This window comes from Colias philodice, chromosome 26 (assembly GCF_061535455.1).
Source record: "Colias philodice isolate Cphi_HAF_F1 chromosome 26, ilColPhil1 Martin Lab GWU primary, whole genome shotgun sequence".
In the NCBI taxonomy this organism is placed as follows: Eukaryota; Metazoa; Arthropoda; class Insecta; order Lepidoptera; family Pieridae; genus Colias; species Colias philodice.
The window spans coordinates 5,143,261-5,156,431 of record NC_143111.1 but is presented as its reverse complement, the minus strand read 5'-3'; the positions used below and the strand labels follow the sequence as shown (position 1 = coordinate 5,156,431).

At 34.2% G+C, this 13,171-nt stretch overlaps 1 protein-coding gene across 1 annotated transcript in view; it reads left to right on the top strand.

Moving 5' to 3' along the window:
- The window catches only part of LOC149476918 (hemicentin-1-like), a 25,762-nt gene extending 12,591 nt beyond the window's left edge, over window positions 1–13,171 (top strand). Inside the window, exons 19-32 of the mRNA XM_089711608.1 lie at window positions 102–325; window positions 3,444–3,640; window positions 3,844–4,015; window positions 4,325–4,425; window positions 4,965–5,124; window positions 6,827–6,948; window positions 8,018–8,158; window positions 8,775–8,915; window positions 9,012–9,142; window positions 9,842–10,066; window positions 10,781–10,931; window positions 11,032–11,735; window positions 12,331–12,498; window positions 12,802–13,171. Coding sequence (XP_089567734.1) covers window positions 102–325; window positions 3,444–3,640; window positions 3,844–4,015; window positions 4,325–4,425; window positions 4,965–5,124; window positions 6,827–6,948; window positions 8,018–8,158; window positions 8,775–8,915; window positions 9,012–9,142; window positions 9,842–10,066; window positions 10,781–10,931; window positions 11,032–11,735; window positions 12,331–12,498; window positions 12,802–13,050 — 2,886 coding nt within the window. The 3' untranslated portion in view covers window positions 13,051–13,171. The remainder of the gene's footprint in view (window positions 1–101; window positions 326–3,443; window positions 3,641–3,843; window positions 4,016–4,324; window positions 4,426–4,964; window positions 5,125–6,826; window positions 6,949–8,017; window positions 8,159–8,774; window positions 8,916–9,011; window positions 9,143–9,841; window positions 10,067–10,780; window positions 10,932–11,031; window positions 11,736–12,330; window positions 12,499–12,801) is intronic.

The following is a 13,171-nucleotide window of genomic DNA, read 5'->3' as shown; positions in this document are numbered from 1 at the left end:
TAAAAGACAATCAAATTATAATTTTTCGTAAAAATTAATTTAAATGGAGAATAATCAATTTCGATGTAAGGTTAATAGTCATGTTTGTTATAACTTTTTAGGGTTTCGACGTTAATTACGATGAAAGTAATCCCATAGTAAAAACAAATACTGTTCTGAACACTGAAAGCCAAGAGGATAATATCTTTACATGCACCGCAACTAATGGACTAGGCACTAAGTCTCAGCCTATTGCTTATGTTTCTCCTAAAGAACTACCAGTTATTGATAAAACTGTTAAAGAATACTTCAAAAACAAAGATGAAAGCATTGACATCGATTGCAGGTATATTAATTTACACAACTTTCAAGTAAAATAAAATAAAGAAGAAATTAATTTATGATCATAAATGAATTTCTTCTTTTATTACAAAAGCCCTATACAAATAATTGTATCGTCATGCTAATGATATTTTAATAGTGCAGGTGTTTTAGTAATTTTCATCAATAATCAAGCTTATAACGGGCATGATTTCGTATTATAACCACCATCGTAAGCATTATCCCTTTCTGTAGCAATTTTGTGTTTCTTGTTTGGGAAACAAGCCTTCACAATCTGCTATTCCTGTGCAGACGTAGACACTTTTAGGGCCGATTTTTCAATGCTTGGATAAAACTTATCCGTCCAATAAAGTATTAAGGTAACGGCACCAGTGGTGGACAAGCATCCAGTAATGGACAAAATAAACATTAAATTTAAATATTAAGACCAAAATTAACGTTATATAATTTGGCAATACTTAAAATAAAAGTTTGGTTCATAAGCTATCAAAATACGACACTTCATCTTATTCGGCCAAAACGTTTGAAGATGGCAGAACGTTTTGTTTAGTTGCTGCGACTCGTTTCGAAGAAATCCGTTTTTACTAAGGAAATCCTTAAGGAAGTGAGGACACAATTTTGGTTATAAGAATTTTTGTATAAATGTTAGCAAAATTTGATATTACTTTTATTTATAGTAGTTAATTGTACGAAATATTACACGATTTAGTATCATGATAGGTTATGTTGTTTAAATAAAATTCTTCAGTGTCCATAACTGGATTTAATTCTATGGATATATCCATTTATGGACATATGTCGAAAATAAACTTTTTTTAAAGGTATTAATGACATGCGCTTTTCTGTATTGTCTTTTCATTCTGATTAATAATATACCTATCACGACTATTTCAAACAAAGGGTTCCAATATTGTACAACAATTGTCCATGACTGGATTTGCTTTGGTTCCTATAATGGACATTGATGTTTTTTGTGAAAATTACACTAATGGGTCCAACAATATAATATCTATCTAAACATGAAGAATATATTTTAGAGCAATGGGTCATTATGTGCTGTGCGACTCGTTCTCGGCTTCATTCTCTATCACTGCGTAGAGAAGTCGCATTCTTATGCGTATTGTAACGCATCTATCATAGAGAGTTCTCTGATGAACTGTTTGGATCGCTGTCTGCTGCTAAATTCCACCACCATATAGCACACACGCTTAAATTTCATCCACACCATTTTGACAACAGTTTAAAAAAAACGTTTTGCCTCGTGCTACAATTTGGAATCTATATCGATGGACCAATCAGATTAAGGCTGTATTCAGATTGGCGATTCATTCACGAGTGTAACGGAATGCCAGGAAACAGAGAGATATGGCGGAACATCGTGAAGCGGGTAGCATCTACCCCCCCAAACCTCATGTTGACCACGTTCGCTCTGACGAGAGTGATATGACGAAGAAGAAGAAGTCCCAAAATGGATGAAATGGCAGTACTTTTTTTAGTTATATTTTTCATCCCTGACTTATTGAGAAAAAAAACCATATTGGTGTTTCTTAACGGACATAACTCGTATTTAACGATGCATTTGTCCAATTTTTGCCTAGAAAATGGAAATTAAGACTGTTTTAAATATTATAAGTATGCAAAATAATTAATAAGTACTATTATTTATAAATACATCCCCGATTTATTATATTCCAATCATCATTTTCAAGATTCTATTGATAACTATAAGTCTTCTCCAAGTGTAAATAACTGGAGAAACAACATTAGGTACAGTCCATAAATGGGTGTTCATAACTGGATGTTGTCCAAAACTGGGTGTCCATCATTGGATTTTCACTGTCCATCACTGGTGCAAAAAAGTGGTTTTTTAATTTATAAATTACTTCATTATTTATGCACTTTAATCTTTTTTCTAACATTGGTTACGTTAAACTAACATTGAACTAAAGGTATAACTTAACAATATCCAATAAAGTTAAAAAACCTACGAGAAATTTGCAAAAAACTTCAATATTTTCCTTAATCTGTACAAGACTGGTGCCGTTACGTTACACGATAATATTAAAATGTCACGTAAACTGTCAAATACGGGCAATTAGAATACGTTTTTAAAATGGTAGTTTTATACATTATTCGACGAATAAGTTTTATCTAAGCATTGAAAAATCGGCCCTTAGTTTCATAATTTTTCAATCGAGACATACTCGAAAAGTTTTCCGTAAATAAGCTACATACAGGGTGTCCCACTATTGGTATACTAAGCGCGAAAAGACTTGTAGTTTTGCATACACTGATCACGTAAAAAATACTTAAACAACAAAATTACGTCAAAAAATTTTTGCTAATTTTTTCCTGAAAATCCATGTTTTCATCTCTAGCTTCGCGCAGCCGGCATATACCGCTTCTCTAATGTGGGCATTTTGTCTATGAAAACATAATCTTAATCGATAGGTCACGTGCTGGTGGTAAAGTTTATTTATTTATTTATTTAAAAAAGGCTTACCAACTAGATACATAATTTTTTGTTCAAACAATTCAATATTTACTTAAAATAAATATTAGTATTTACGTATCTAAATTACAGGTAGGCACCGCAAGTTGGGCGGGTTGCCTGTTATGGGTGTTCACTGTTCACATAGAGTTTTAAGAATTCATCTATTTGAAAAAAAAAATGCGTCTGGAATTTTATAAGTATTTTTTACGTACTCAGCGTATGCAAAACTATAACCTCCTCTGAGCTTAGTATACCAACAGTGGGACACCCTGTATATTAAACCATCACTTGAAAACACGGTATTACTTTTTCTTACAATTGTGCGAATGTCAAACTGCGTACATAGCAACTGGTCTTCCTGTGATGGTGTTCCGTGCCAATCATTTGTTAACGTGACAACGTCGTATAATTCGATTGAGCCGGCTGCACGCACGAAAAAACATGACTCATGCGGCGTTACCTCTCTCTGAGGCGTTCCATGTAAGGCTTGAAGTGCAAGTGAGAGCGCGGAACGAACGACAAAGAAGCACAATCGGACGTTGTCACGTTCAACTATCGTTAGTAAACCGACTTTACAGACAACCAATTTTTTTTACTCCAATTTCTATTGCGTCAAATTCAATTTCAGAGTCATAAAAGGTAAGCCAAAGCCTTTCGTCACTTGGCACTTCAAGCAACTAAAAAATACTGCATATGTAAAATTATCAAGTGCAGGCGAAAACTTGCACATTGACAATTTGAATACAGATAATGCTGGCTTTTATAAATGTGTTGCGGAAAGTTCTGTAGGAAGTGATGAGCACAAAGTTGAGGTGCAAGTAACTGGTAAGTAAATTTAAAATGGGTTATTATTGTTAGGTGATATTATTCATGATGATGTTTAATATATCCGTTCACCGATACATTTTTAAACAGAATTCAACGAAGGGAGGTGGTTTAAAATTCAACTACAATTTTGTGAATTTTGCTTCGTATGGAGTTGATCAGTTCACATATATTTGATTTATCACTCATGTGGTTTGTTTTAGAACCTCCGCAATTTACACCAAAAGAAACAACACTAATAAAGGAGCCGGCTACGATAGTTAACTTGGACTGTGTCGTCAGAGGTTGGCCCAAGCCTCGCGTGCGCTGGTATTTCAATGATAAAGAAATTGTGAATGGAGCAAGATATCTTATTCATGACAATCATACTTTAAGGTTAGTCCACCCTACGTCCTACTATAATATTATAAATGCAAAAGTTTGTGAGGATGGATGTGTATGTGTGTTTGTTACTTTCACGCAAATACTACTGAACCTATTATAATGAAATTTGGCACACATATAGAGGCTAACTTGGATTAACACAAAGGATAGGTTTTATCCCGGAATTTCCACGAGAACGGGAACTATGCGGGTATTTCTTTGAAAACGCGGGCAAAGCCGCGGGCGGAAAGCTAGTTCTAAATATCTTGTTAAGTTCTATATGGTCATTTAAAATATTTAAAATGAACAGCCTCTTTTCAGCTTCCTATCAAAACCAAAGGACACCGGGAAATTCAGATGTGAAATTGTGGGTGTCGTCGGCAATAATAATATAATTTATAATGTGGAAGTAAAAAAATTTGGTAAGTATTCCATTACAAGTTTGAATTTGTGGACTACATAATATGATACTGAAGAGTGAAGTCCCATGTCCCCTAGTGGGGTAAGGGGCAGATGCATTATGCAACTGTTTCACTGATCGATTTTGTTTAGGAACAATGTGATCAGCCTTCAGTGTCAGCCAGACTGAGACATTATTTTTTGTCTTCGTCTCCACCGGGAATCGAACCCAGGACCCCTCGGTGCTACGCTCACGCTGTGCCAGGGAGGTCACTGAAAAAGCATATTAAAAAGCTTTTGTGCTTCGGTGCCATAGATGTTCATGCTTTGACGTTGTTAATTCGACGTTATACCCAACTACCCTCACTTTATAGTTGGTGACTGGCTGTGATTTATTATCAATTGACTTCACCAATTGCACAGTGTGTAGAAATTACACACAGTACATTCTTATTAAATTCAAACGAATATTTCAATATTATTAAATATTACGGATTATTTATTACGCATAAATAATAACTAATATATCTTTAAATAATACATCTTTAAAAATATTTTTCAGCTCCTCTCTTCATAACGCCGCCGCTAAACGCCGAAATACATTTGCGTATTGGTGATACTACAACTTTAGAATGCAACGCAGGAGGGATCCCTGAACCTACTGTTCAATGGAGTTATGTTAGTTTTGACTCTAAAACAAATGCAGCAATTAACATTGATAAGTAAGTGACCATTAATTATGTTATTTTGACAGATTTTATTTTATTTTTATTTAGAATTTCCAACAAAGAAAACATAATTTATAACGCGTTTCATTAAAGAAACGAATTTTCAGTGGCGGCCAAGGCTGACGCTGACATATGGTTGGGTCAGTAAAAAATAAAATAAAAATGATGTAAATGGATAATTATTTTATTAATTATTTCAAATTGTTTATTGACAAACTTTTTTGTTATGGTATTTGGGTATTTATATGAATTATTATATTTACGTATACAGAATGCAACAAAATCCCCATAATTCTTAAATAACGAGCCCATAATATAACTGAACAACTTTTCCCAAAGAACATATTTTGTCAAATTCCAATAAAACATTATTTACTGTCGCATATACATTATACATATTGTCCTTATAAATTTATGATAAAAACTATTATAGGGAAAATCAAATACATTTTAGTGATTTAACTTTTGCACGCCTCATAAGCGAAGCGTTGAGGTGGGTACTACTGTCACTTCGCGCAAAACATCTGATTTTTCAAACTTAAAATGTCTTTATGTATCATACATTGCACTTGTAAGATAATACATACACACACGAAAAAACACTATTTTTAACATTCATGATATTTTTGATGTCATTTTTGTTATTTAAACTAGTTATAAAACAGTTTAAAAAAGTTCTGTCTTGGACGTCCGTGTGTCTGTATGTGCGGAGGATTTTCTTGTTAACACGATAGCGACCGAAATACTTTACTAATCGAGTCTTTTTTTTTCTCTTACGCTTGAGTATGCTCAGGAATAGAACCCTTTCATTTTTCAGGGTCTGATTCGATGTGGTTTAATTGTTATTAAATAAACAAAAATAATAATTAATAAACAATTATTAAAAATGTTGTGTGGTTTTATGAAACCACGGTAAAAGTGAAACTGTTCGAACGGTTCCGAACACTGCTTTGTGTAGCGCATGTCGCGTGACGGTCGGCTGCCGAGTAGGTATACCTACTCGGCAGCCGCGATACACGCGACATGCGCTACACAGACCAAAAAGTTTGAGACGATGTAATAAAAGTGTCACTTTAATTATTAAAAAAAATTATGAGGCGTGCACTTTTGGATTTTCCAAACTTATTCTCTATTTTTTTTGCATGCCGTACGGCCGTGTGTAAGCGAGAGGGAATGATAAGTGCCGCCATTTAAGATTAGTTTCTTTAATGAAATGCGTTATAACAACTCTTAATATGTACTAAAATTGTTTATCGTATAATAAGAACATATGTTTCTTTACTTATAGGATACAATTGTACAAATATATTGTATACTTAACTTACTTACTTATATGATAAATGTTTTATTGGGAATAAAAACATAGTACATTATAGGGTCTTTCATTAAGTAGGGCCACTTCGTTTATGTGACATCTAATGATCTAACCAAATATATATTTTATTATTCATCATAAAATTACCATGCAAAGTTACACGAATATCCAGCAGGCACAAAGATTAAATTTTATTATCAAATAAATGTAAACGTTTGCTGAAAACTATTTATACTTTCTAGACTCTAAGAGCACACATAGGCCGATTAAGAAGAGCTGGAACGTCAACACATGCTAAGCTCATGCGTCAACCACTGTACCAAGGATGCGGTCAAATGGAAATTCATTAAATATCTATTAAATTACTCAATTTCGTTTCAGGTCAAAGAATGGCAATAATTTGGTCCTAACTGGTGATGATATTAATAAAGAAGGATATTATATATGTAATGCGAGCAATGGACGAGAACAAATGTCGATCACCTATAAGGTTTTTGTTGGAGGTACTGTACTATTTGATCAATTATCTATACTAAAATAAAACAAAAAAAAAATGTTGTGTGGTTTTATGAAACCACGGTAAAAGTGAAACTGTTCGAACGGTTCCGAACACTGCTTTGTGTAGCGCATGTCGCGTGACGGTCGGCTGCCGAGTAGGTATACCTACTCGGCAGCCGCGATACACGCGACATGCGCTACACAGACCAAAAAGTTTGAGACGATGTAATAAAAGTTTCACTTTAAAAAATTCCAAATTGAAAAATGACAAAAAAATGTATATTCAGAACAAATAGTTGTTTACGTTCTCATGTTATAAATTTAACAAATAAAAATTTTATTTTTACGGATTTAAAAAGCGATTTTTTAATTATCCACTGAATTAAAAATGTCTGAGGTGTCACATGTAGGACACACGATTGCAACGAAGTTCCTTTCGTTTTGAAATAAGTATTATAGGAGGTACAATTAAATAAATAAATGAAATAAGTGAAGGAATGCTATTACACTTTTACTATAGTGCGTTATGCGTAGCGCTCTCTGATCGCTATGGGAGCGTCCATAAATTACAAGAGGCGTTTTTTTTTCAATTTTTTGACCTTCCCTCTCCCCCTGGTGAGATGTCGTGAGATTTTACTTTACCCCCTCCCCCATCCCCCGTGAGATTTTTCAAAATGTGGGCTTCTTATCTAAACGTATTGATTAATCATTGTAAAAAGGAAAAAAAAACATTGCTTCGTGCTTTTATTTACGACTAGTAATAATTAAAACAAGAAATTAATGTTGCTGAAAGTTATGTGTAATAAAAAATTAACAAGATCGTAACCGTGATTTAAGATTTCCCTCTCCCCCTCTCCCCAACGTAGGGTTAGATGAGATTTGTCTCGACCCCTTCCCCTCCCCCCCTAAGACACCTCACGTAATTTATGGACGCCCCCTATGCACTATAGCAAGTGTCGTAAGGATTTTTCTTGACACTCGCCTGGCTCTAGCGTACCGCGCGATAAGAAACTTCGTTTAAAAAGTTAAAATTAGTTACCTCGTTTCAGTTGCATGAATAAAGAAATGTTTCAGTTCCGCCTTGGATTGTTAAACCACCTAATAAAATGATTAATGCAGTAATTGAGGATCTAAGGCTAAGCATACGTTGTGAAGCTTTTGGTAACCCAAAGCCAACAGTTACATGGCAAAAAAACGGAGCCGACCTTGCTACTGGTAAGTGTTATTTATTTATTGAAATTTCTAAAGCAATTCTTCATGTTTATGCCCTATATGTGCTTGTAATGTATACTAATATTATAAAGCTGAAGAGTTTGTTTGTTTGTTTGAACGCGCTAATCTCAGGAACTACTGGTCCGATTTGAAAAAATATTTCAGTGTTAGATAGCGCATTTATCGAGGAAGGAAGCGTGATGATATACATAGCCTATAGGCTATATATCATCACCGTAAGACCAACAGGAGCGGAGCAATGCGGGTAAAACAGCTAGTACATATAAAAACATAGAAGCGAAGAAACCAGCAGTTAAACACGTTCCGCGTTAGAAAAATAGATTTAAACCATTAACCGAAAAGAGTCAACGTAACCGACTAAACGCAAACAAGCTAAATAAGCTGACTACAAACGAAGCGTACGTGTATGCCGCTTTATATATAATATGTCTTCCAAGTTAATAAAATAAAAATAAAAATCATTTATTGAACAAGGTTCCTTACATCAAAATATGTAATTTATTAATGTGCAGTAGATCCTTTCAATCTGAAAATTTAAACTTAATAAGTTGATTGCTTGCTTGCTGATTGAATAATTTAACACGTTAACTTATTTTAGGTATGTATAATCTTGAAACCAAGAACAACCTGTTAATTATACATTATATAAATGATGTTATTGAAATCAGTGGCAAATACACCTGTATAGCAACTAATACGGTAGGCACGGCATCTGAAGATTATGAAGTCCAGGTTTTAAGTGAGTAGAATTTATAATTGTTTCTCAGTTACTTAATAAGTTGAATATCGAAGTATTTCTTTATTTTACGATCATTAATTAAATAATAAATAACAGGTAAACCCACAATTATTGGAAGTGTAAAGGAGTTATGTATAGAAAAAGATAAACCAAAACCACTTTGGTGTAGCACTGACTTTCAGAATGCATATAAAAGGAGAGACAGCAAAATAGTCTGGTTTAAAAAGGTAAATACTACAAAAAAGTCAACTATATTCTCACCATGTGAAGGTAAAAAATAAAGAGTGACCCTACGATCAATGGAGAGAGCAAGGCTTAGAATTTCTCCGCGCGACGAGATCCGGAATCCATACTTAATATTATAAATGCGAAAGTAACTCTTTCTGTCTGTCTGTTACTTAATCACCCCTAAATTACTGAACCAATTTTCATAAAATTTGGTATTGAGATATTTTGATACTCGAGAAAGGACATAGGCTACTTTTTATCTCGGGAAAATGACGCAATCCCGGAAATCCCACGGGAACGGGAACTATGCGGGGTTTTCTTTGACTGCGCGGGCGAAGCCGCGGGCGGAAACCTAGTAAGGAAATACGCGAAAGAACCAAGATAACTAATTGCTCTTAAATCTCAAAATTTAGATGGCAGTGGGCAGGCCACTGACTCGCGGAACGGATGCTTTTGCGTTTTTGTTCTATTCATTTGTGTATTTTATTATATATACTATAATATAAAGCTGAAGAGTTTGTTTATTTGTTTGAACGCGCTAATCTCAGAAACTAGCTACTGAACCGATTTGAACAATTCTTTCGGTGTTAGATAGCCCATTCATCGAGGAAGGCTATAGGCACCCTAAGACCAACAGGAGCGGAGCCACGCGAGTGAAACCGCGGAGTGCAGCTAGTTAATTAAATGTTTAATTACAGGACGAATATTTTATAACGGATCCATTTACACTGAATGGGTATGAACACGAAGCAATGACGTATATATGCCGAATCAGCTATTCTACAGATGGCGGAACAGAAAATTTCGCAATAAACATTAAATTGTGTTTTCCGCCAGAGTTTTACAACGACGTACCAACACACGGAAGATATGTCATGAATAGCTATTTAGATTGTAGAGCCAAAGGGTCCCCTCCTCCAACGGTAGGTATACAGGGCTACTGGTAATTAGACCGGATCCTTTTAAGAGGTGGTAGGGGAGGTTATTTGCAACAATTTGACTGTATATTGTTATATCCGGAAATGGCTCATTTTTGAGATATTATTTTTGACGTGACAACGTCTTATAATTCGATAGAGCCGACTGCACGCACGAAAAAACATGACTCATGCGGCGTTACCTCGCTCTGAGGCGTTCCATTTAAGGCTTGAAGTGCGAGCGAGAGCGCGGAACGAGCGACAAAGAAGCACAATCGGACGTTGTCACGTTCGACTATCGTCAGTTATCCGACTTAACAGACAACCAATTTTTTTTAAGAATAGATATGAAACCGCCCCTAGTTTCTAGATGGATCCACATTAATACGCTATTATTATTTATTATTAAGAGGTATAACAAGGTTTCCCTAAAACTGTAAAGAAAATTAAAATCTATTCATAATTTTTTTTTTAATTTCATTTTAAAGTAGTGAAACTGGATTTTCTTAAAAAAATCATATCTCAAAAATGAGCCATATCCGGATATAACAATATGTACAGTCAAATTGTTGCAAATAACCTCCCCTACCACCTCTTAAAAGGATCCGGTCTAATTACCAGTAACCCTTTATTATTAATATCATTACTTTACGTACAATTTAATTGAAGATTATTATAAAAATAATTAAAAAGTAGTAAAAATGATTAACGTATTAACAGATTACGTGGTATAAAAATGGCAAGAGACTGCCCGATATGACGGAAACATTGAGAGCAGATGATGAGGCCACATATAGATGTGAAGTGACCAACAGTTTTATCTCAAACACAAATCAAGTAAAATTCAGGGAATTCAAAGTAATTCGTGATGGTAAGATTTTGATTATAAGCCTGATGAAAATTTTTTCATTAATTCACAAACTACATTGAGGTTTCTTATGAGAATTATTAACTTCTATTATTATTTTCAGAATGCGTCATAGATATCAAAAAGTATTCAAGCAAGCAACGTCCGTTTCTCTCGAAAAAAAACCAATTAATTATTCCAATTACACATTATAACGTGGAAAACGATTTAATCCGCATACCTCGAAATAATAGAATTTTCTTTATATGTCCCAATAACTATATTAAACTCCGCGGTCGTAGTTTACTTGTAAACAGCTTGCAAGCTAAATGCAGAATGGACTCTCAATTTGAAATAAGACACAAAACTACCAGGGGCAGGTCAACAAATGTGTATGATTTGGAGTGTAGTGAGGAACCAAAACCTCATCTTCGTAATCCGAATATAGTATGTAACTATTTGGACGATTATCAAATGATTAATGTGGGATTTCAATTGGTATCATCTTTTCAAATCATGTATAGTGTATGCTTTAACACGGTTACCAAGGAACCAACTTACGCACAATATGAAATATATCATTTCGGACATCGTACTGTGAGACATTATGAATACGAAAACAGCAAATACACGAATGACGAGGCTGAAGTTTATGATTGCGACTGGCAAAGAAATTTCTTTATAAAATCGTTTGGGTTAAACATGTGCTCAAATAAATGTTGTTATATAAGAAGACAATTAGTAAATCCTCAAGATTTATATCCCAGTTATGAAGCAGCTGCCTTCAATAACATTAATGTTGTACCTCATTGGACTTCATGTAGTACTGTAAGTAGATAGTTATTTCCTGTATGTTACTAATTACCTTTACAGATAAGTATTCTATACTGTATGTTTTAATAGATATATATATATTACTGTAAAAGTCTGAATTGTAAATCTTAATATTCCAAATCTAGCCGTCCTCGAAATTAATTTTCCTATCTCTATTAAGCAGTCCTTTACCGGCATTTGAAGCTGTACTGAAAATAAAACGACATTTGGAAAAATCACTGGTCGGGTCCGGCTCCTCCTTGGTCAATTTCTTTGTGTTGTGCTTGTTACTCACACGGTATTCTCTAAATTAATCCTATCCTACTAATCCAACTAATATTATAAATGCGAAAGTTTGTGAGGATAAATGTGTATGTGTGTGTTTGTTACTCTTTCACGCAAATACTACTGAACCGATTACAATGAAATTTAGCACACATATAGAGGATAACTTGGATTAACACATAAAATAGGTTTTATCCCGGAAATCCCACTGGAACGGGAACTATTTGGGTTTTTCTTTGAAGACGCGGGCTGAAAGCTAGTCTACACTAATTTAGCTGGGAATATGACATCAATTCGACCAATAACTTGTTTCGATTATATCTAGAACTGGAACGAGATAGAAGAACGAATCCTAGCTAAAGCCAAGACAAATGGGGAGAAATTCGAAATATGGACTGGCATTTATGACCACCTAGAACTCGGATCGTATGGATTAATTAAAAAGCCCGTTGCAATTCGAAATACCAAATTCATGCCAAAACTATTATGGAAGGTAAGTGCAAAACAAACATCTAAACACATTTGTCGTTTTTCAAAGAAATTTTATATATTAAAATTAAAAATGTAGGTATGTGATTTAAAAATAGGTGTACATTTTGTATGTTATAATCACTTGTTATGAAGACATAGGCTAAGAAAAATGCAAATCAAATCAGTTCAGTAGTTCCAGTTATTAGGTAGTTTCCGCAAAAATCGCACACTACCTTTAAAATAATACTTATTACATTTAAATAACTAACTAGTATACTCAGTTGCACTATACACCACATTCATCTGTATTTAACCCGATTTTCAGGTAGTACATAGTAAGATATTGCGCGCTGCTATTGCTATAATTCAGATCAATTCACCAAATATACTTGATCCTAAAGAAATAGAAGATTACGTGATTTGCCCGGATATCACGGACAAAGTGAAATGGATGCATAACCCCGATTGGAAAGATCCCAGCAAAGGCTACACTTATATCTGCGGAATTAAGGAATTTTTAAAAGCATTTAATGGTATAATCTTCTTGAAGGGCGTGAAAAGGACTTTAGTATGAATTGTAAAGTTTTAGGCACTTGTGTGCAAATTATTTTTCAATTTTAATTATTACTATATAGATCTGTGTCCGTATTGATATTGTATATTTATGATGAAGAATTATAAGGATTTTTATTAAA